We start from the raw sequence: 19,980 nt of genomic DNA on the forward strand, positions 1-19,980 counted from the left end.
GTGACTCACACCTGTATATCTCCAGTTCTTGGGGACCCAGCACCCTCTTCTGGTCTCTGGGAGGATTGCATTCGTGTTTATGTGTGTGGGGGGGGGGGGAATGTGTGCATTCTTGCACATACATACAAAACTAAAAACTTAAAATGTGTGAACTGAGCCCTTATATAGGAAATTATAATGTTTTGTCAGAGCCATCATATAAGTATCAGTTTGAGGAATGAACTGGGATGTTCTTATAAGTTTGGAAATTCTTAGGCAGAAGCTAAAAGCACACAACCTTCTTTATTTCCATTAAGTTGCTTCTAGGTTTCACTTATCACAGTGGAGATTCTGTGCTCTTGTTTGGCTTGTACTTCCCAGCTATTATAGCAGTGATATATATTCCTGTTGGGTTTTAGATTTCTCAATCGTGAGAGTTGTTGGAACTATAGTATTGTGAGTGGGGGGTGTGGCTTGTGTAGGGCATTTGCGGGGCCTGGGCTTGGAACCCAGCAAGCCAGCAAAACAAAATGAACAGAAAACTTAAAAACAACAAAAGATTTTTTTATTCTGTGTGTGCATGCACACACGTGTGTATGTGTGCGTATGCATGTGAAGTGGATGTCTACAGAAGATCCCCTTGGATCTGGAGTTGCAGGTGATGTCTGTCCAGCATGGGTGCTGGGAACCTAATTCAAGTTCTCTGCAAGAACAGAAAATACTTCACTGGTGAGCCATCTCTTCAGCCCCCACACAAAAAAATATCAGTTATACTTGAAACTGCTTTCTCGATGCACATCTGTATGTGATAGCAGTGTACCTTCAAAGTCTTCTTGTGGCATTGCTCTGTTATGTTGATTTATTATGTTTTTATTATTAAAGGATCTAGAGATTGAAAATGAAGATTTGAGAGAGAGGTTGAGGAAAATTCAGCAAGAGCAAAGAATACTCCTGGATAAAGTCAATGGTTTACAGTTACAACTGAATGAGGTAAATAGTCTGAATTTAAGAAAGAAAACCCAAAGCTGTCTTATCAGCTGTAGCAATCATCCACAGTCACTCTTTGCCTGGGACCTGTCTCTTCAAGTCAGGGTGCTGATGGAGGTGAAGTTCATTGGTGGTACTTGCTGGGTGTCGTAATCTTATTGGGGTCAAACCCTTCACTTCAGACATTTAATGTTATACATATGGAGTAGCATTGGACAGTTGACAGACTGACAGTGGGCTGTTAGGTGAGAGGACAGATTGCCATGGGCTGCCGCACCTGAGGGGCCTTCTTGTGGGAGATCCTGCTTCATTGAGTTTTGAGAGAAAGCCAGATGGGCTGAGGAGGTAGTTCAGGGTATTGCTCCAAGCAGGATCCCAGAAGCAGTGGTCTACATGTTGGTGCATCCTCTGGGGTGTACAGAGTTGGGTGTGTGGGCCAGAGAGGTGGCTCAGTGGTTAGAGCATATACTGCTCTTGCAGAGGACCTGGATTCAATGCATAGCACCTATGCCCAGCTGCTCACAACCCCCTGTAGTCCCAGCTCGAGGGGATCCAACACCCTCTTCTGGCCTCCACAGGCACCTGTACTCATGTGCACATATGCACACGTAAACACATATAATTCAAAGTGAAATAAAATCTTTTTTCAAATGGATGTATAAGAAAGTTCAAAAGTAAGAAGTATCTATATGTCATTATTTTTAGGAGGGGAGGAGAAAATACTTGTAGCCCAGTTCAGCTGAGTCGCACTTTGAGTGCCTGTCTTATCCGAGACGAGTTGTCGTGGGGAATTCTCAAGGCACGTGTCTGTTCATAAGGAGGAGGCATGCCACGGTGTCCTTTCAGTGCTACCATTCTCTGCTCTTGCTGTAGATTTTAGATGTCCTTAGCTGCTGGCCCAGTCGCATCGTCTCACTCTGAAGTCACTTTTTCACACTCAGTGTACAACTCCTGAGTTCTCCACTCATTCTTGAATTGAGGAGAAGCCAAAGTGTCAGATAGCCTAAGAGAGCCTCGGCCCCAGAATGTGGATTCCAAGCAGATATTGGAGGAACACAGAAGCAATGGATTGTGCAGAGAAAGGAAATCCAAAAATAAATCTCCAGACTGTCCACTGTTAGTATTATCCGTAAGATAAAAGGATGTTTTATCTATGAGTTAAAAATAGAATGTTTTAAAGAAGGAACATTCGGATTCCAAAAATAAAACTGGAAAAATATCCCATAATCTAGCGAAGGGTAAGGACTTGACGAATATAAAAATTTGGAGTTGGGAGAACAGGTAAGATCCTCAGCCTCTGAGTTAATAGGTAACCCAGAAAGAGAAGAGAGCGATGGGAATCACAAGGACTGAGGATTGTTGACAGAGGAGGAGGAAGAGCAGGTGAGTCGGGGAGACTCTTGACTCAAGAATCAAAATATTTTTGCAGTTAGTGAGTAGCATGAACGACAGCTCACAGAACAGACATACCCAGAGACATAGCTCCTCACATCCTGTCCCCAATCTTAAAGGCATGCAACACTCAGCCTTAAGGTGTTTTCTGGGCTCATGTCTTTAAGGAAAATGTTCAAGAATTAAAATGCATTTCATCTTCTTACCCTTAGGAAGTAATGGTCGCCGATGATCTGGAGAGTGAGGTAGGATGCTACATTTTCAGACCTGCAGATGGCCTGTAAATGGGGGGGGTGGGTGGCACTGAAGTGGAGGGTCAGGCCCTGATCGAGGTGGACACAAGCACTCTATTTCTGAACTCTATGTAGTATAGACTTTACATATAGAACTCAACATAGTATAGACTTATATGTAGATGTTACACATAAACCCCTCATAATATGTACTTTATGTATAGATGTACAAAGAACTTTACATATAGACATGACATATAGACATTTTCCATATAGACTTTACATATAGACCTTTTCATGATGTAGACTGCACATACTGAACTCAAAGTGCAGCCTTTGGGTCTGGCTAATAGTATAGCGTAAGTTTTCATCTGTATGTTTTTTACAGCATTTTAATTACTAAAGTAAAAGTTTGGAAGGTAAAACAGAAGCTGTGTACGGCTGAAAGACTGTTTTGAATGTAGTTTTCATAAAACTTGTTAAAGAAACAAACAAATCTAATTATAAGGAAGATGTCTGAAAACACTGATTTAAAACAATGAAATTTCAAATGTTTTAACAATATTGTTTATAGAGAGATACACTTTATTGGTACATTTCTATAAATTAGAAGTTCTGGTAATAAAGTCTACCAGATTGTAGACTCTCTGCAGCCAGTCCCCAGCATAATTCCAGTTCACATTTTCAAAGTAAATGTTTACCCTGTCTCAAACAGAGGGCCAGTTTATTTTTCCTTTCCATTTCAGAGAGAAAAACTGAAGTCCCTTTTGGCAGCTAAAGAGAAGCAATATGAAGAAAGCTTAAGAACCATTGAGGCTCTGAGAAACAGATTTAAATATTTTGAGGTACAGAAAGATTAAATTATTTCCTCTATTCTTCTTTACAGTGGGTAGTGGGAATGGGGCTGGTGTCAGAATTGAACTTGAATTACGAATCCGCTCTTTATTTAAAGCCCTTGAGTTTGTGGCCACTTTGGCAGAGCTGGGGTGGCTTTCCTTAACTGCATAGACTTTGTAGGCTCGGTGAGAACATTTTAGTGAATGACATGTAGGTGACATTTAGTCACTTTCTAGGCTCTCATCCCTAATCTTCTTCAGTGTTTATTTGTGCTTTTTCAAAGCCTTACGTGTTGTTTTAGCCCGTGGCCTTACAGTGGTATCACTGTAAAGATAGGAAGGTGTTATGTAAGTGAGCAGTGATGCCCACGGCTCCCGGGAAGGACTCTGTTGGGCAGGGTTTCCTCGCTGCAGTCAAGCATGGCGATGCTCCCAGACGGCTGTAATCATCTCTGTTTTGCTCTGGGTTCGCTTAGACAGATGTGCACATGTGGAAGGTCACTGCACTGCACAGGTAATAATTGGGATACTTCAGTAACTTTTAAAAGTTAGGACAAAAATCATGGTTTTAGATTTACGGATGCCATCGAAGGCTATTTAGAAACACAGCTCTATAAGCTTAAGAACCAGCTGGTGACATTGTCTTCTGTTTTTCCTCACACTCGTGGATGCCACTTTAAAGCTGGATTTGAAATCGAGCAGTAGGCAGTGTTATTAGAACTCTGGCTGTAGGTGGGGGCTGCTCTGTGCAACATGCCTGCATTGACACACATGTAATCCCATGTGAAGGCTTTATTTTTGTCTGTACTCAGAGGGTTTTGGACAGAGATTCTCCCAGAAAGGGGCTTCCCCTATGGGAAATGGCAGAGCCAGGGCTTGAACCTGGCATTGTCGAACTGCTCTGCTGTGCTCTTCTCTGCCCTAGGGTGCTCGTGAGTTCATCACAGCCTGACACCTGAAATCTCCTTGCTGTTTAGTTTTCAGTTCAATATCAGGAGGCAGATTCGGCCTGTCTTAGAAAGTCACATTTTTCTGTTGCTTTGGACAAATGCATCAAGTTTAGAACTTTCAATAAGGCCATGCTAATCTAGAGGAAATTCATTTATTTTTCTTATCTCAAAGCCAGAATATGTTTTTTATGAAAATTATGATTTATGTGTATGGATGTTTTGCCTGCATGTATGCCTGTGTGCCACATACCAGCAGCCCATAGAGCAGAAAGATTTCCTGGGACTGGAGTTACACACAGTTGTGAGCTGCCCTGTGTGTGCTGCCAATCAAAGCTGGACCTTCTGGAAGAGCAATGAATGCTCTTAACTGCTGTATTTATTTACGTTTTAAAATAAAAATTATTGTTAAACTAAAAGTAGATAGTGTAGTCTTAGTGTTAATGAGCACACGGCCAAAGTCTTTTGTTTCCTTTGCATAATTTGTGTGTTATTTCCTCTTTCAGTGGGTGTGATCATGTTATATGCCCTGGTTAGTCACTTTCCCATCAGGACAATGGGGGCATTTTCCTGAGTCAGTGCATATTCATTGTGATGAATTTTTATACAGGCAGTTTTTTTTAAGCAAAAGGAAAATTCCAGGGCCTACTTACATGTCCTTAGAAAATGAGTCATTTAATTCAGACTCCCCATTTACAGAAACTCTCCATGTCCATGCTCCTGAGCTCTGCATCGACAAACGAAAGGACAGTAAATAAAGAGCTAATGGGGAATTTCCCTACTGAACATGTAGAGCTGCATTTTCTTGTTATTTTCCTAAAGTAATTCCATATACCAGCTGCTTCCATGCGTTTGCCTTCTGCTGGACATTACAAAGAGTCCAGCAGTTGGTTAAAACCCGTGGGAGGGTGTACATAGTCCAAGCCATGCTCTACACTCTGCCATGTGAGAGATCTGAGAGTCTGTAAATCTTGATATCTCTGGACACACAGGCATGACTTGTGTGTCCACAATATTCCTAGCGATTGCACACCAAAATATTTGTAGGTATTTATCTTATCATCGGAAAAAACCTGGGCACTTTAGAATGAGGCTAGTTTTATGTTTTAATTGTGAAATTAAGAAAAGATAAGGAAGCCAAGTTAAGTCTTTCGAACTCCTGTGTGTGTTGTGTCCTCCGCCACATACACATATAAGTCCGTGTGGTGAATGATCATAGACTCTAATATTAAATGCCGTGTAGCATGAACGGCTTGCCTACCCTTCCATGTGCTTCGCCTGCACTTGGGCATTGACATTGGAGGTGAGTTAGTTTAGCTGTGAAATGCTGGGCTGCAGGTGACACTAACTTAGGTGTCAAATACTGGGCTGTGTTTGCCGCGCCCCCTAAGCTGAAGGTTAGCATTAAGCTGTTGGAGCTGACGCACCCTGACCCTGCACTAGCCTGTGGACATCCTCATTTGGGAAAAGGGATGACCCAAGTGTTTTAACCCAGGGTATCTGAAGCATCTCCCTGCCTTTTCCTCGCTGATGGCATTCCGCCATACGCAGGCCTTTGCCCTGGTTTATCCTGGCAATAGCAGTAGTCTGCAGCTCTGAAAAGAAGGGGTTCCCATACTCCAGAGTAAACCCCAGCTGTGGGAATGAAAATGACTGTGGCTACTTCCTTCCTTCCCAGGCTCAGCGATAGCAAGGTTTTCAGTTCATTTGCAGCTCGTTCCTCCTGTGCTCAAAGCAGTGCAGTTTCTCCTTGGAGCCCTTGGCTGAGTTTGTTAGCACGCTTGCTCCCTCTGGCCCCATCCGTTGCTAGCACGCTGTCCTTTGTCGGCTCCAGGGGAGCAAGCATGTCCAAAGGTGTTTTCAGGGATGGGTCCTTTAGAACTAAAACACATAGAGCATTTGACAAATTGGGGCCATGTACATCTAAAATGTTTTAATTCACACTTCTGATTTCAGAGTGATCATTCAGTACCCGGAAGTTACTCCAGTAACCGTAAGTATGAATATGTGGGCAAACAGGGCCGACTGTGCCTGTAGGGTGTACCTCCCTGTACATGGTGCGGCAAACAGTGATGCCTGTGCCTGTAGGCTGTACCTCCTATACACGGTGCTGCAGACAGGGACGACTGTGCCTGTAGGCTGTACCTCCCTGAACACGGTGCTGCTGCTGCCCAGTGTCAGCTCCTGTCTCCGTGTTACACCCCACCAGATGGAAGGGTTGGCTCAGATGAGCATTTGCCTCTAAAGTGAAATGTGGCAGGCACAGAGGCCCTGTATGTAGTGCCCAGGAGGCCAGAAGAGGGCTTGGAGCACCAGGAGATGAAGCTACAGATGGTTGTGAGCAGCCGTGAGAGTACTGGGACTCGAACCTGGATCCTCAGAAAAAGCAGCCAGTTCTTTAAGCCACTAAACCACCATCTCAAACTCAGGATTTATTAATATTATTTTGATGGAAAGAAACAAATGTAGCTTTCTGATGGGGAAAATTGATTTCAGTGCAAATAAGTATTTCATGTGTTCATAGGCAATTGCTTATTTATTATTTTAGGATTACCCATATTTCATCTTCTCTTTTTATTCTCTAGTTTGATATAGTTTCTCTAGAAAACCTATCTTTTTGCTTCTCTAGCTAAGATCAACAGTAATGTTAGCCTATAAATTTGACTGATTATACATTTTATAGTAATCCAGTAACCTATTTAACCTAACAGTCTTGTGGATTTCTTCTTTTAAAGTATTTATTTTATTTTAAAATACGTGTCTCTATGTGGATAAGTATGTCCACAGAGGCCAAACAAAGGAGTGTAGATCCCCTGGAGCTGGAGCTGCAGGCGGTTGTGAGTGCTGGGGACTGAACTCATGTCCTCTGGAAGAGCAGCAAATGCTCTTGCCCACTAAGCCATCTCTCCAGAAAGTCTTACGTATTTCTGAAAACCACCCCTAGAGCCTACTGTTGAGCTCACTGTAGATGCTTTTCTTTTACTGACAGAAATAATACAGGAAAAATATGGCTACTTCAGAACAAGAATAGTTTTACATTGTACTGCTTTTGTATTGATTATATAATAAAGGGCAAGAAATACCTATTTTTAGCCCACACTAAGCCAACTTTGTCATGAATATTTAAAATATCATTTATTGGTTTTAATTAGGAAAAGAAGACATGCTTCAGAAACAAGGTCAAATGTACCCGACAGACTCTCAGGTGAGGCTTTCATTATTCAGCCTAAAAACCTATCTAAAGGGCTCCAGATACGGTGGTGTTCGCTTTTGTAGCCGAATCTCTGGGAGTTTGAGGCCAACCTGGTCTACATAGCAAGTTCCAGCCCAGCCTGGAACATAGTGAGAAACTGTCTGAAAAGAAAAAGAAAAGCAAAACAAAAACCTCATTTTCAAAAAGAAAACCTCTGGATGTGTCTAAAATGAAGAAACCTCTGTATATCTGCTAAATATGTTAGCACTGAGTAAGGCTTTCATGAAGAAACCTCTGTGTGTCTACTAAATATGTTAGCACTGAGTAAGGCTTCCATGGCCCACGTTTGTCTTGCTCTTTTGAGTTTCATGAAAGTACATACTGATTGCTGTTTCTGGGGCCCCAGAGAGTCTGTGGTGACAGTGGCTTACAAGGTTGAACTTCCCGCCCTGTCCTCTGGTCTTTGGCCTTTGTCAGGAGTGTTAGCTCTTCTGTATGCCATGTAGGAGGACAGTGGTGCAAATCATTCAAAAGGAGTTGGGCACTGACATATATTTTCTTCTTCACAATTGAATAATTATCCTCTGTTTCAAAATTGACTTCAAAATAGAGAAAGTTTCCAAGAGGTAGAATATTGACTGATTTCTTACCTACTTTTCTGGCGTGTGTGAAGCCCTGGGTCCCATCCCCAGCTCTGCAGAAGCCTGGTATGCTGGTGCATATCTGTGAGCTCTGCACTTGGGAGGGGGAGGTAGGAGGAGCAGAAGTCAAAGGTCAGATGCAGAGGTTTTTTTTGAGGCTAGCCTCGGCTACTGAAACCGTCTTAAGAAAAGAATAATAATTAAAGAGTGAATGATGGATATCCATGAGTCTTCAGTGAGGGGAGTAGCCAGAGTCCTCAGTGTTTGGGAAGACTAGAGAAATATTAGGTTGTGATAATGTATAAATAGTGTGGAAGTTTGATTCTGTATATGTAACTTCTTCAAAATATGTTAGTGTTAGTCCAGAGATAACTGAGGGATTGGAAGCTGGTCTAGGACAGGCCAAGCCCAGGAAAGTGTTTTATGTTAGCAACTTCTTTTTCTTGAAAAAGAACAAGGCAGTTTTAATTTACCTACATAGCTTTAAACAAGACATTCTGCCCATTGAAATAATAGGATGTCCTCATGGCCCACGGCATTTATTGATGAGTTAGTACTTATATAAAGATCATTGTTGCTACATAAGAAAAGTGAAAATATTTCTATTGAGTCCCTCATGATTATTTGCCCTGATAGTTGAACTATCTCTCTCAGAAGTTCAGTTATACTTCTTGTTTTGCCAGCATTAATTAATCAAGGGAACAGGTATTATCCATAAAGTTTATATTAAGATTATGTGCTAGAATTTCTATTTATCTTCCTGCTAGAAGGAAAGCACATGTCTTTTTTTTTTAGTTGATTGACATTTCCCTGATAATTCTCATACAAGGTAGGCTTATTTTGGTAGAATTTTTAAAATGTAAAGAGCATTATATTGGAGTTAACAGTGAGAGTGCTCAGATGTCACATATATTTTATTAGAAATTTAATAACGTGCGTGGATCAGCCTGGTGGCTTAGCTGGTAAAGACACCTACCTACAAGCCTGATGACCTAAGTTCGAACCTTGGGACCCACGTCATGGAAGGGGAGAAGCAACTCTCACAGTTTGCCCTCTTATCTCCATATATGTGGATCTCACAAAACAAGTCAACAAACAAACAAATAAATAGAGGTTTAATAATATAGTTCTATGAAATTATTTACATATTCAAGATTCAGTCCTTACTTGGGGCTTCTGATGGCTCATTTTAGGAAGCCTAGACAAATAACATAATGGAATAACAAACATGTCTTGCTAGAACTAATAGAGGCATGCTGAATTGAGAAAGGAGCCCAGGGACCACAGCTATTTTCTTTGGAAATTGACCTAAAAACTCCCACAATGTTTTAAGCATGTTGAGGAAATCCTACCCAGAGCTGCGTTTCTTGTTATAAAGTTGATGCTTTATTTTTTTCCCACACCCATCTCTCCCATCTCACTGTCAGAAAGCCCTTTGACTGCTGATTTAGATGGCAGAGGTCTCTACAGTGCTTTCTGAAGGTGCTGTGCTTGATGTCTGCTTTTCCTTTGCAGTGCACGTCCCCGGGCGGAGCCCCCCATATGCAAAGCAGGTCTATGCTAAGACCTCTGGAGCTCTCTTCACCCAGTCCGACCTCATACTCCGAGAATGAGATTTTAAAGAAGGAGTTAGAAGCGATGCGAACTTTCTGTGACTCAGCAAAGCAAGACCGGCTGAAGCTCCAAAACGAGCTGGCTCACAAGGTAGCAGAGTGCAAGGCCTTAGCTCTGGAGTGCGAGCGAGTCAAGGAGGACTCGGACGAGCAGGTCAAGCAGTTGGAAGATGCACTCAAGGACGTGCAGAAAAGGATGTTCGAGTCCGAGGGGAAAGTCAAGCAAATGCAGACCCACTTCCTGGCCCTGAAAGAGCACCTGACCAGTGAAGCAGCCACAGGGAGCCACCGCATCACCGAGGAACTGAAGGAGCAGCTGAAAGACATGAAAGCCAAGTATGAAGGCGTTTCAGCGGAGGTGGGAAAGCTGAGGAACCAAATCAAACAGAGTGAGATGTTGGTGGAAGAGTTCAAGAGAGACGAAAGCAGGTTGGTGGAAGACAATAAGAGGCTGCAGAAGGAATGCAGCGCGTGTGAGATGGAGAGGGAGAAGAAAGGAAGACGGCTCGTGGAGGTGGAGGGCCAGCTGAAAGAGCTGCTGGCAAAGCTGGCCCTCTCCGTCCCCGCGGAGAAATTTGAGAGCATGAAGAGCTCACTATCCAGTGAAGTCAATGAGAAAGCGAAAAGGCTAGCGGAGGTGGGCCGGGACTACGAGAGCTCTCTGGGGGAAGTTCGACAGCTGAAGAGGGAGCTGGAGAGCGCCAGGGCCAAGCTGGCCCAGCACGGCAGAGCGGAGGAGCAGGAGCAGCTCAGGAGCAAGTTGGAGCAGAAGTCAGGAGAGCTGGGGAGGAAGGTCACAGAGCTAACCCTCAAAAACCAGACGCTACAGAAGGAAGTGGAGAGAGTCCACGTGGACAACAAGCGTCTGAGCCAGCAGGTGCACAGCCTCACGGTGGAGATGGAGACGTGCTACGTGCCTCTAAAGGCCAGTGAGGAGATGAAGAAGGCCCATAACGCGAGCGTGGAAGAACTGAATAAGAAGCTTTCGGATGTAACACAGAGGTACACGGAGAAGAAGCTAGAAGCAGAGAGGCTGCTGGTGGAGAGAGACAGGCTGACTAAGAATGTCAGCCGCCTGGAAGCTGGGTCTGTAGCTCCTGAAAAACATGAAAAGGAGCTAATGGGTCTGAAGTCCAGTATCGCTGAACTCAAAAAGCAGCTGTCTGAACTTAATAAAAAATGTGCGGAGGATCAGGAGAAAATGCATGCACTCTCATCCGAAAACACTAGCTTGAAAAAGACTCTGAGTAGCCAGTATGTGCCCTCCAAAACCCACGAGGAGGTGAAGGCCTCACTGAGCAGCTCACTGGAGAAAACCAACAGAGCATTGCTTGATGCCAAGAAAAGGTTTGACGACATGAGCCAGGAGTTTTCAAAACTAAGAGATGAGAATGAGGTATTGAGAAGGAACCTGGAGAACGTTCAGAATCAAATGAAGGCCGACTACGTGAGCCTGGACGAACACTCAAGAAAGATGAGCACCGCGAGCCAGAGCCTGAAGGAGGCGCAGGACGCTAACGCCGCCATCCTGGCCGACTACCGCCGAGGTCAGGAGGAGATCCTCACGCTGCATGCTGAGATTAAGGCCCAGAAAAAGGAGCTCGACACCATCCAGGAATGCATCAAGCTGAAATACGCTCCCCTTGCCCGCTTGGAAGAGTGTGAGCGCAAGTTCAAGGCCACAGAGAAAGGACTGAGGGAGCAGTTATCAGAGCAGACACACAAGTCTCGCCTCAAGGAGGAAGAGGTCAAGAAGGGCAAGCAAGAGAATGAGCGGCTGAGGGAGGATCTTGCTGCTCTTCAGAAGGAGTTGAAGAGTAGGGACGCTCTGGTGGAAGAGGCCAGGGAAGCGGAAAGAGCGCTAAGCGGGAAAACAGAAGAACTCAACAAACAGCTGAAGGACCTGTCCCAGAGATACACTGATGTGAAGAGCGAGAAAGAGAAGCTGGCAGAAGAAAAGGCCAAGCAAGCCTCCGAGGTCCTCGCAGCCCAAAACCTTCTGCAAAAGCAGCCCGTCCCACTGGAGCAGGTGGAGGCTCTGAAATCATCTCTCAGCGACACAATTGAGCACTTGCGGGAAGAAGTGAGGAGCAAACAGAAGTGTCTGGAGAAAGAGCAGCAGGCAGTGAGCAAGCTTCAGCAGCTGCTGGAGAATCAGAAGAACTCCTCGGTGCCCCTGGCGGATCATCTGCAGATAAAGGAAGCCTTCGAGAAAGAGGTCAGAATCATGAAAGCCAGCCTGAGAGAAAAGGAGGAGGAAAGCCAGAACAAAACCAAGGAAGTCTCCAAACTCCAGACAGAGGTTCAGAATACCAAGCAGGCACTGAAGAATTTAGAGACCAGAGAGGTCGTTGATATGTCAAAATACAAAGCCACAAAGAACGATTTGGAGACCCAGATCTCCAACTTAAATGACAAACTGGCCAGCCTGAACAGGAAATATGACCAAGTGTGTGAGGAGAAGTTCGCTGCCAAAGACGCGAAGGAACTGCTTCATCTCAGCCTCGGGCAGGAGATCAAGGACCAGACGGAGCGGTGCGACAAGTCCCTGGCGACCATCATGGAGCTGCAGCAGAGGATACAGGAGTCTGCCCAGCAGATCGAAGCGAAGGATAACAAGGTAGGCACGGCGCCGATGGAGTGGCTGTGCGGAGGAAATCCACATGATAGATGTGACTCGGTAGCATGTGTCCTGCAGACAGGTGTGTAAAACCATTCCTGACACACCACCTTTCCAATTGACTATGGGTGTGTCAAAAAAAACTTCTAAATTGAAAAAGCACAAAAAACCAAGGCTTTATTCTTTCTGTTCTCTCGGCTGACAGTTAAGGGAAAGGGGGAGAATAAGGTTCACTTCCTTGTAGTGACAATCAGAATCTAGTGGGCTTCTTCCTTGAGAAGTCAAAGTCACTGGGAACATCCAGACACCATCTCCCTACTCACCGTACCAGTGCACTGAGCCCATGTCACCGTGCATTCTGCCCACAGGTTTCACAGCCCTGGGATGGCCTGGGATGTTTTGTCCTTTTTATGTTGTGCTGTGTCCTGTGTACCCTTTCATACTCCATCTCTACCCTCAAGTCCACAGTGGCCAGTCTCACCTATGGTCGGCAGCTCCTCCAAAATCTCAGGCTTTTTTTTAGCCTCGCCATTCATTAAATTAAAACATTTTAAGAGCAGGATTTATAATTTATCCCTCCCTCTTGGTTTTCTTCCTTGTGGTCCAATTTTACAAAATAGCTATGTAATAATATTTTTGAAGCTGGTAGATGTCTAGTTTGTACCATAGAGATGAAATGTGAAGACCGATCGCGGCTTAGTGCATTCACTAAGTAATTATGAAATGGCCTCTACCCACTGGAGAAATACGGAATGAGTAAAAGCAGGCTCAGATCCAGCTCTCCTCGGCAGCACGTCTTTCTGTAAGATCCAGCATTTAAATCCACTCAGCTTATGTGCAAAGTCGTTAGGATGCAGCAGCACATCATTGTGATAGCTAATGCCTGCATCTACTTACACACACTGCCAGTTAGTAAACAGTGCCACTCCCGGGACTGCAGAGACGGCTTAGCAGCTAAGAGCACTTGCTGGCTGCTCTTAGCACCACTGTTGGGCAGCTTACAAACCCCTGAAATTCCTGCTCTGAGGGAACATGATGCCATCTGCTGGCCTCAGTGGACACTGCCCACACACCCAAATACACAAAGAAAAAGACATATTTTTAAACCTGTTTGAATAAGTAATACAGCCTTCGATGGGAAGAAAAAGTTAATTCTGTGTGTACACGAACCAAGCTCTTTTACTTCCATGCTCCATCTAATAAAACCCCTTTCCAGTATTCCTGCCTCACCTGGAGGATATTCAGATGCCTCAGAGGACCTTTCCTACTCATAGAACGCCAAGCTCATGACCCAGCCTTAGAACGTGCGTGATGTTTATTCTCAGTCTGGTGTTGTCTTTGGAAGAAATTTCCTGAGGGACTTCAGGCCCAGAAATTGTAAGACCAGTTAGTACGCTGTGTGTCCTGCTGGTAGGGTCTCAGCAGCATCCCACCTGCTGGTTACAGTGTGTCCTAAGTGGGGAGTGTTTTCTCTGCAGAGGTGTTCATCAGAAATGATGGCACATGATTTCCTACAACCTCCCTCTGTCTCTCAAAAGATCACTGAACTGCTGAATGACGTAGAAAGACTGAAGCAGGCGCTCAACGGCCTTTCCCAGCTCACCTACACCAGTGGCAGCCCCAGCAAGCGGCAGAGCCAGCTGGTGGACACTCTGCAACACCGAGTGAGGGACCTGCAGCAGCAGCTGGCTGTGAGTGTCCAGGGCACGGAGGGGCGGGGCCAGCTTAGTGAGTGTGTGAGTGTGTGTGTGTGCGCGCGCGCACGTGTGTGCAGCTTCCATGCAGCTGAATACACACTCGTGTGTAATCTTTGCTTAATGTTACCATTACGTGTGGTATGATAGTCATTTAGTTGATGCCTACTGTATGCCGCTACAATAAGCATTCCGTCGTTTTCTCTCTCAGCTGTGCCTCTACCCCATTCTACAAAGCAGGGTGGTTTAATGAGACCTCCTTGACTCATGACTCCGAAAGGACTGCATCTAGTGTGGACCTTCTGGCTGTGTCACAGCATAGAACAAGAGTGCAAGGGGCCAAAGTCACCCCTCATAAGGACTCTGGCAGGAAGAAGCCTGTGATAATGACGTCAGTGGTGTGGGCACTGGAGACTGGGAGCTGTTCCTGCCGCCTGAGGTCTGGAGCATCTTCCAGCAGCTCTTGCCCAGGCAGGGAAGGCTAGCGGGCAACTGGGAATTGGCCCCAAAGAGGGAGGAAGAACTTGGCAGGAATCTGTAAAGCATTTTGATGGGTGAAAGGAAGACAGAGGAATCTTCCAGGCCACGAAAATAGTGTGGGAAGACCCACTGAGGTGGAATCTAGCCACCATGACCAGAGAGAGATGAAAGGCAGACCTAGTGGGGTGTAGCAGTAAGCTGACATCCTAGGGGCAGAGGATGAGGTGGCTCAGCAGTAACAACACACAGCGCACAAGCCTGACACCCCAGGGACGCACGTAAAGGCAGAAGGAGAGAACCGCTCCTCAGACCCGCCCTCTGCCTCCATGCGTGCCCACGTTCTCATTCATATTCTCCCTCTGCTCCTCCCACACTCAAACAACAACAATAACAACGATGCCAACACAGTTTTTTTTTTTTTTAAAAAAGACCTGAGCGTGAGCGATGGCTCAGCAGTTAGAAAGCTAGAAGCACGTCCTGCTCCTTGCAGAGGACTCAAGTTCAGTTCCCTGCACCCATGCTGAGCACAGCGGCTCAGAACACGTAACTCCAGCTCCAGGGGATCTGATGCCTCAGCCTCCGAGGGCTCTGCACTCACTCACACACACACGCACACACACACACACACACACACACACACACATGTACACACTTAAAATAATAAAAATAAATAGTAAAAAAAGACTTGGCTTTTGCTGCTTGAGACTGAGTTGTGGGGGACTCAGAAGACCAAACTGCTGATGCGTTTGGATTCTTTCTCATATGTAAGGAGGCAAGCCCTGAGGTCTTTGAGCCAACACCGATGAAAAGGAAGAGCTAGCTCAACCTTGGAAGCATGGCAAAGGGGACACGGGAAACAAGAGGGGAAGCTTTTGTAATGGCTTGAAGCATAAGTTGCCAAGTTCATAGCAGTAGAGGTAAACAGAGGCAGCAATCCCCTGTGACTTAGGATAACTGGTATTGCTTTCCCAGTAATAGTCCTATGTATTATGGGGAAATCTTACACTAGCTCCATCGTCAGAAATTCAGCCTCTGTGATTTGTTCTAAGTGGCAGGAGCCTTCTAATAATCTGCCAGTCTGCAGCAGGAGGTCTCGGCACAGCATTGCCACAAGCCTCCTGGTCTTGCAGATGTGGGTGCTGATGTTGTCATCTGTCTCCCTTCCCATGGTTCTAGGATGCTGACAGACAGCACCAGGAAGTCATCGCTATCTATCGGACACACCTTCTCAGTGCGGCGCAGGTAAGCACTGCAGTGTCTTTGGGAAGAGTATTCATTTTAGAGAAAAATAAAATACTGTTTTTATTCTTTGAATAATCTTACATGAATGTAATTGACATTTGAAGTTGCTCTAGCCCATATGCTTATTTAAAAATAATTGTGTTTCTTTTAATCATGGCTTGCATATCTCCCAGAACAATTTACAAAGCTATACAGCAACACAACATCTTAAATTTAGTGTTGTGTCCATCTGCTTGTCACTCATCCTCTAGACAGTTTGGCAACACACGATGGCAGCTCACGTTAGCAGTGTCTCTAGCTGGGATAATGCCTGACATCGCACGTGGCTGTCAGCAGGCAGAGGGAGAGTCGAGAAGACTGCATATGTTTCCTGGTGGCTTCGGGGTTCTTTGAAGTACAGAAAACGTAGTCTGAAAAGGACAAAGGGGGTATGCTTCGAATTGTTATAACTAAGAAAACTGTTCTGTTGTGAGGCACTTGCTAGTGACCTATGGAGCTGTAAACTTACACAAGTAGGCGGTGAGTCCTCTTGTCGAGTGGTGGCCTGAGAAAGCCTTCAAAAAACTCACGCTAAGAAAATGTTTAGGGTGTGAGAGAGGGGTGGTTACTGCTCGGTGGCAGCCGTGTGAACAGCGTCTCCCGGGTTCTCAGAATAGATTGTTCAGGAAAATGTACTGAGAGAGACAAACGTTGGAATGACAGGCAAGCGATAATAGGAATTATTTGGATTTGGAAAGTGTTAGGCCACACTGTTCTGGAGGGTGAAAGATGGGTGCTGAGAGCAAATTTCAAAGAAACTTAAATAGTAAATATCCTCTCTGACATCGAGGTCTACTTGTTCTGTACGGATGGAGGGGCACTGAGAGAGAGAGGGATAGAATGTGAAGGGTGCTTCCCTGCTCCTGTTTGGGCGGGAAGGACATTTGCTGAGATCTGAAAGGTTGTTCAATTATTAGCACTATCAGTGGGCAATGGAGTAGCGTGTTTACGAGGGGAATTAGAGAAGCACCGGGCTGGCTGGAGAGATGGCTTAGTGGGTAAATGCTGGCCAAGCATGGGGACCTGGGTTCAGCTCACAGAACAAGCATGGCTACATGAGTGCCTAGAACCCCAACTCCCAGGGTAGTGGAGACAGGAGGATCACTGGGGCTGCGACCAGCCTAGCTCCTGGGTCAGTGAGAGACCCTATCTCAAGAGAATAAGGCAGTGCTAGATAGAGCATGATACCCACCCAATGTCCTTTCCACATGTGCGCTCTCTCTCTCTCTCTCTCTCTCTCTCTCTCTCTCTCTCTCTCTCTCACACACACACACACACACACACACACACACACACACAGAGAGAGAGAGAGAGAGAGAGAGAGAGAGAGAGAGAGAGAGAGACTCGATATTAGAAAGGATGGGAAACATTCTGGTCTTGGCCAGAGGGGGCAGAGAAAAAAACATGACAACTTCACAGACATTTCTCTGAAATCTAAAGTTGTTTTCTGCTGAGTCCTAATGAGGCAACAGCAGCAGTTGGCATCTGAAGTCGTCTTGCCGTCTGGCATCGTGCGGTTAACTATGGATCCAGTTTAGTCAACTGTGGCTAGCGTTTGAAATTTAAAAACAGATTTGGGAGGCATGACTTTTTATATTCATGGACACGTCCTTCCAAAATCTATTCAGATGCCCCAATAATAAATTAATAAAAAAGAAGAAAGTGGAAACAGACTTGCATCTGTTTAACCCTGCTGCTTTAAAACGTGTGTGTGGTTGCACACGTGTGAGTGTGCAGGTGCCTGTGGAGACCAGAATAGGACACCGAGTGTCTTTATTCCTCTGTGCTCTGCCTCCTTGCCTGGGCAGGGTCTCTCACTGAACCTGAAGCTAGGCTGGACAATCAGAGAGCTCTTGGGATCCACCCATCTCCACCCTGAAATACAGCCTTGCCCAGAGTTTTTATGTGGTTGCTGGGGATTTGAACCCAGAACCTCAGGTTTGCACAGCAGCCGTTTTTCCACACTGGGCCATCTCCCCAGTCCCTGGTTTAGATGGTTTCCTCTAAAATATAAACGGCTAACATACTCAACTTTTGCAACAGGGGAGACGCCAAGGTGTAAGAGGTACCTTTAGCTATAGTGTGGGCCAAGTGTTTGGAAAATGGGTTCTTTTATGTTCTGTTGGGTGGAAGTGTAGATTGTTCTTTTTAGTAAGGAATATTTTGTAGTACTTTGAAAAACCAAATACTGGGCTGTTCTGTTGTTGTTATTGTGGTTTGTGTTTTTGAGTTTGGTCTCATATAGCCCAGACTGCCCTTAAATTCCTGCTCCTCTTGCTGCCACTTCCTGCGTGCTGGCCTTAGAGCTGTTTACTGTGCGCCCAGTGCTAGACCTGCCTTTTGACTTCTGAGCGAGTTATTTCTTCTCCAAGTGTCTGGCTATAAAGATTTTGTGTGTGTGTGTGTGTGTGTGTGTGTGTGTGTGTGTGTGTCTTAAATGCCTGAGATTAGGAAATTTAAAGCCTGTATACTGGGATATTGCATAAAAAATTAACAGCTAGCTGGCTTTGGAGAAAGATTGCTCTGACACTGGGTGCAGAGGCAAGCTGCAGAGATGTGTCATCCTGCTTATGTAAAAGTAATAAGCATGAGACTTATTTTTTTTCTCAGTTCTATTCTCCTTAAAGGGGCAGAGCAGAGAGATGGCTGAGGGGGCAAGGCACTGTTGCTGCAAGCTTGAGAACCACAGTTCAGATACTCAGCAATGCAGAGATGCTGAGTTGGTATGTCAGCAAGCTGGAAACCCAGCTGGCAGGAAACAGAGACGGGAGCCCTGGGGCAAGCTGGCCAGGAAGACTCATCAGCCAAATGGCAAACTCTGGTTTCAAGTGACAGCCTCTGCCTCTGTATAGAAGGTAGAAGATTTGAGGACACACATGTACATGCATACACATGCTTGTAACTTATTGTTTCTAATGTACGCAGCCCTTCACCGCAGAGACCATTGCTATCCATTGGGTTTTGCTCATAAGTGTTTAGAGCAAGAGCCCCTTCTGTGTACTTGCTTCTTGTGACCTGACACCTTTATTTCCGTGGCCCAGTTCCTGTGGGGCGCTCTTACCTTGGTGAGGGGTTCACCCGTGAGACAGCCAGATGTGCTCTAGGATAAAGGCTCCCCGCTTATCAGTTCAGTAAAGATGACACACGATGTTTCTTCCCCTCTTCCTTCTCTCCAGGGTCACATGGATGAAGACGTACAGGCGGCCTTATTGCAGATCATACAGATGCGACAAGGCCTTGTGTGCTAGCGTCAGCTGACCCAGAGCCTGTCCTGCTGGTGCTATGCATTCTGGGTGCAACTCCATGGCTCTTCTGGGCCTGACTCTGATAATATCAGTAAAATAAAATATATTTTGTTCTGTTGTTGAATTTTATTTTATTTTTATGAGACAAACATGTCGTTGAGTTTTTCAGTTGGTTTAAACCTTAGATTTTGTGTACGTTCGTTTCACACTGTGTCTTTTCTGTTCATCCTTTTAAAAACTATGTCTTAAAAATGATTGAGTCCCTAATGAAATGTGAGCCGTTTGAGTGGGGCCATATGAAAAGGGCTGAAATAAGCACTTAAAGATTGATTTTGGAGAAATAAATTCAGCTGTCAGCTGTTTGTAAGTGGATCAAAAGACCTTCTAGGAACAGAGGAGATGGCTTAGTCAGTAAAATGCTTTTCAGGCAACCATGAGAATCTGAGTTCAGTCCCCAGGATCCAGCTTCCCAGTGTAATCCCAGCACTGAGGAGGCAGAGAGAGCAGAATCTCTGAGCCTCTGAGCACGTCCAATCAAAACAGCCAGTTGCGGTCCACAGAGACCCTGTCTCAAAAAGTAAGATGAAAAGTAATTGGTGAAGATGCCAGGTATCGGCCTCTGGCCTCCACATGCACACACACACATGCACATGCATACTCACAAACACATCATTTATTTTCTCATGTGATCTTTAAGCTTTGCAAACTTTGGAGGTGTGGACTATGTACTAGCCAAGGTACGTCTTTATTGAGTGGCATAATGAGTCCCTTTGGCTTTGTTTTTCTTCTTACACTAATACCTTTTAAAGTCTATTTCCCTTCATAGATGTTTGCAGTGC

The 19,980-nt window shown here is 45.2% G+C and overlaps 1 protein-coding gene across 2 annotated transcripts in view; it reads left to right on the forward strand.

Moving 5' to 3' along the window:
* Positions 1-19,265, forward strand: part of Uaca (uveal autoantigen with coiled-coil domains and ankyrin repeats) — an 84,341-nt gene extending 65,076 nt beyond the window's left edge. For both annotated transcript variants that reach the window (XM_048423708.3, XM_048423709.3), the window contains exons 11-19: positions 862-969; positions 2,571-2,603; positions 3,338-3,436; positions 6,331-6,367; positions 7,527-7,579; positions 9,724-12,441; positions 13,980-14,132; positions 15,792-15,857; positions 19,073-19,265. In XM_048423708.3, the coding sequence (XP_048279665.3) occupies positions 862-969; positions 2,571-2,603; positions 3,338-3,436; positions 6,331-6,367; positions 7,527-7,579; positions 9,724-12,441; positions 13,980-14,132; positions 15,792-15,857; positions 19,073-19,144 (3,339 nt within the window). In that variant the 3' untranslated portion in view covers positions 19,145-19,265. The remainder of the gene's footprint in view (positions 1-861; positions 970-2,570; positions 2,604-3,337; positions 3,437-6,330; positions 6,368-7,526; positions 7,580-9,723; positions 12,442-13,979; positions 14,133-15,791; positions 15,858-19,072) is intronic.
* Positions 19,266-19,980: the final 715 nt, after the last annotated feature.

The sequence above is a fragment of the Myodes glareolus genome, chromosome 4 (genome assembly GCF_982192425.1).
Source record: "Myodes glareolus chromosome 4, mMyoGla1.1, whole genome shotgun sequence".
NCBI lineage: Eukaryota > Metazoa > Chordata > Mammalia > Rodentia > Cricetidae > Myodes > Myodes glareolus.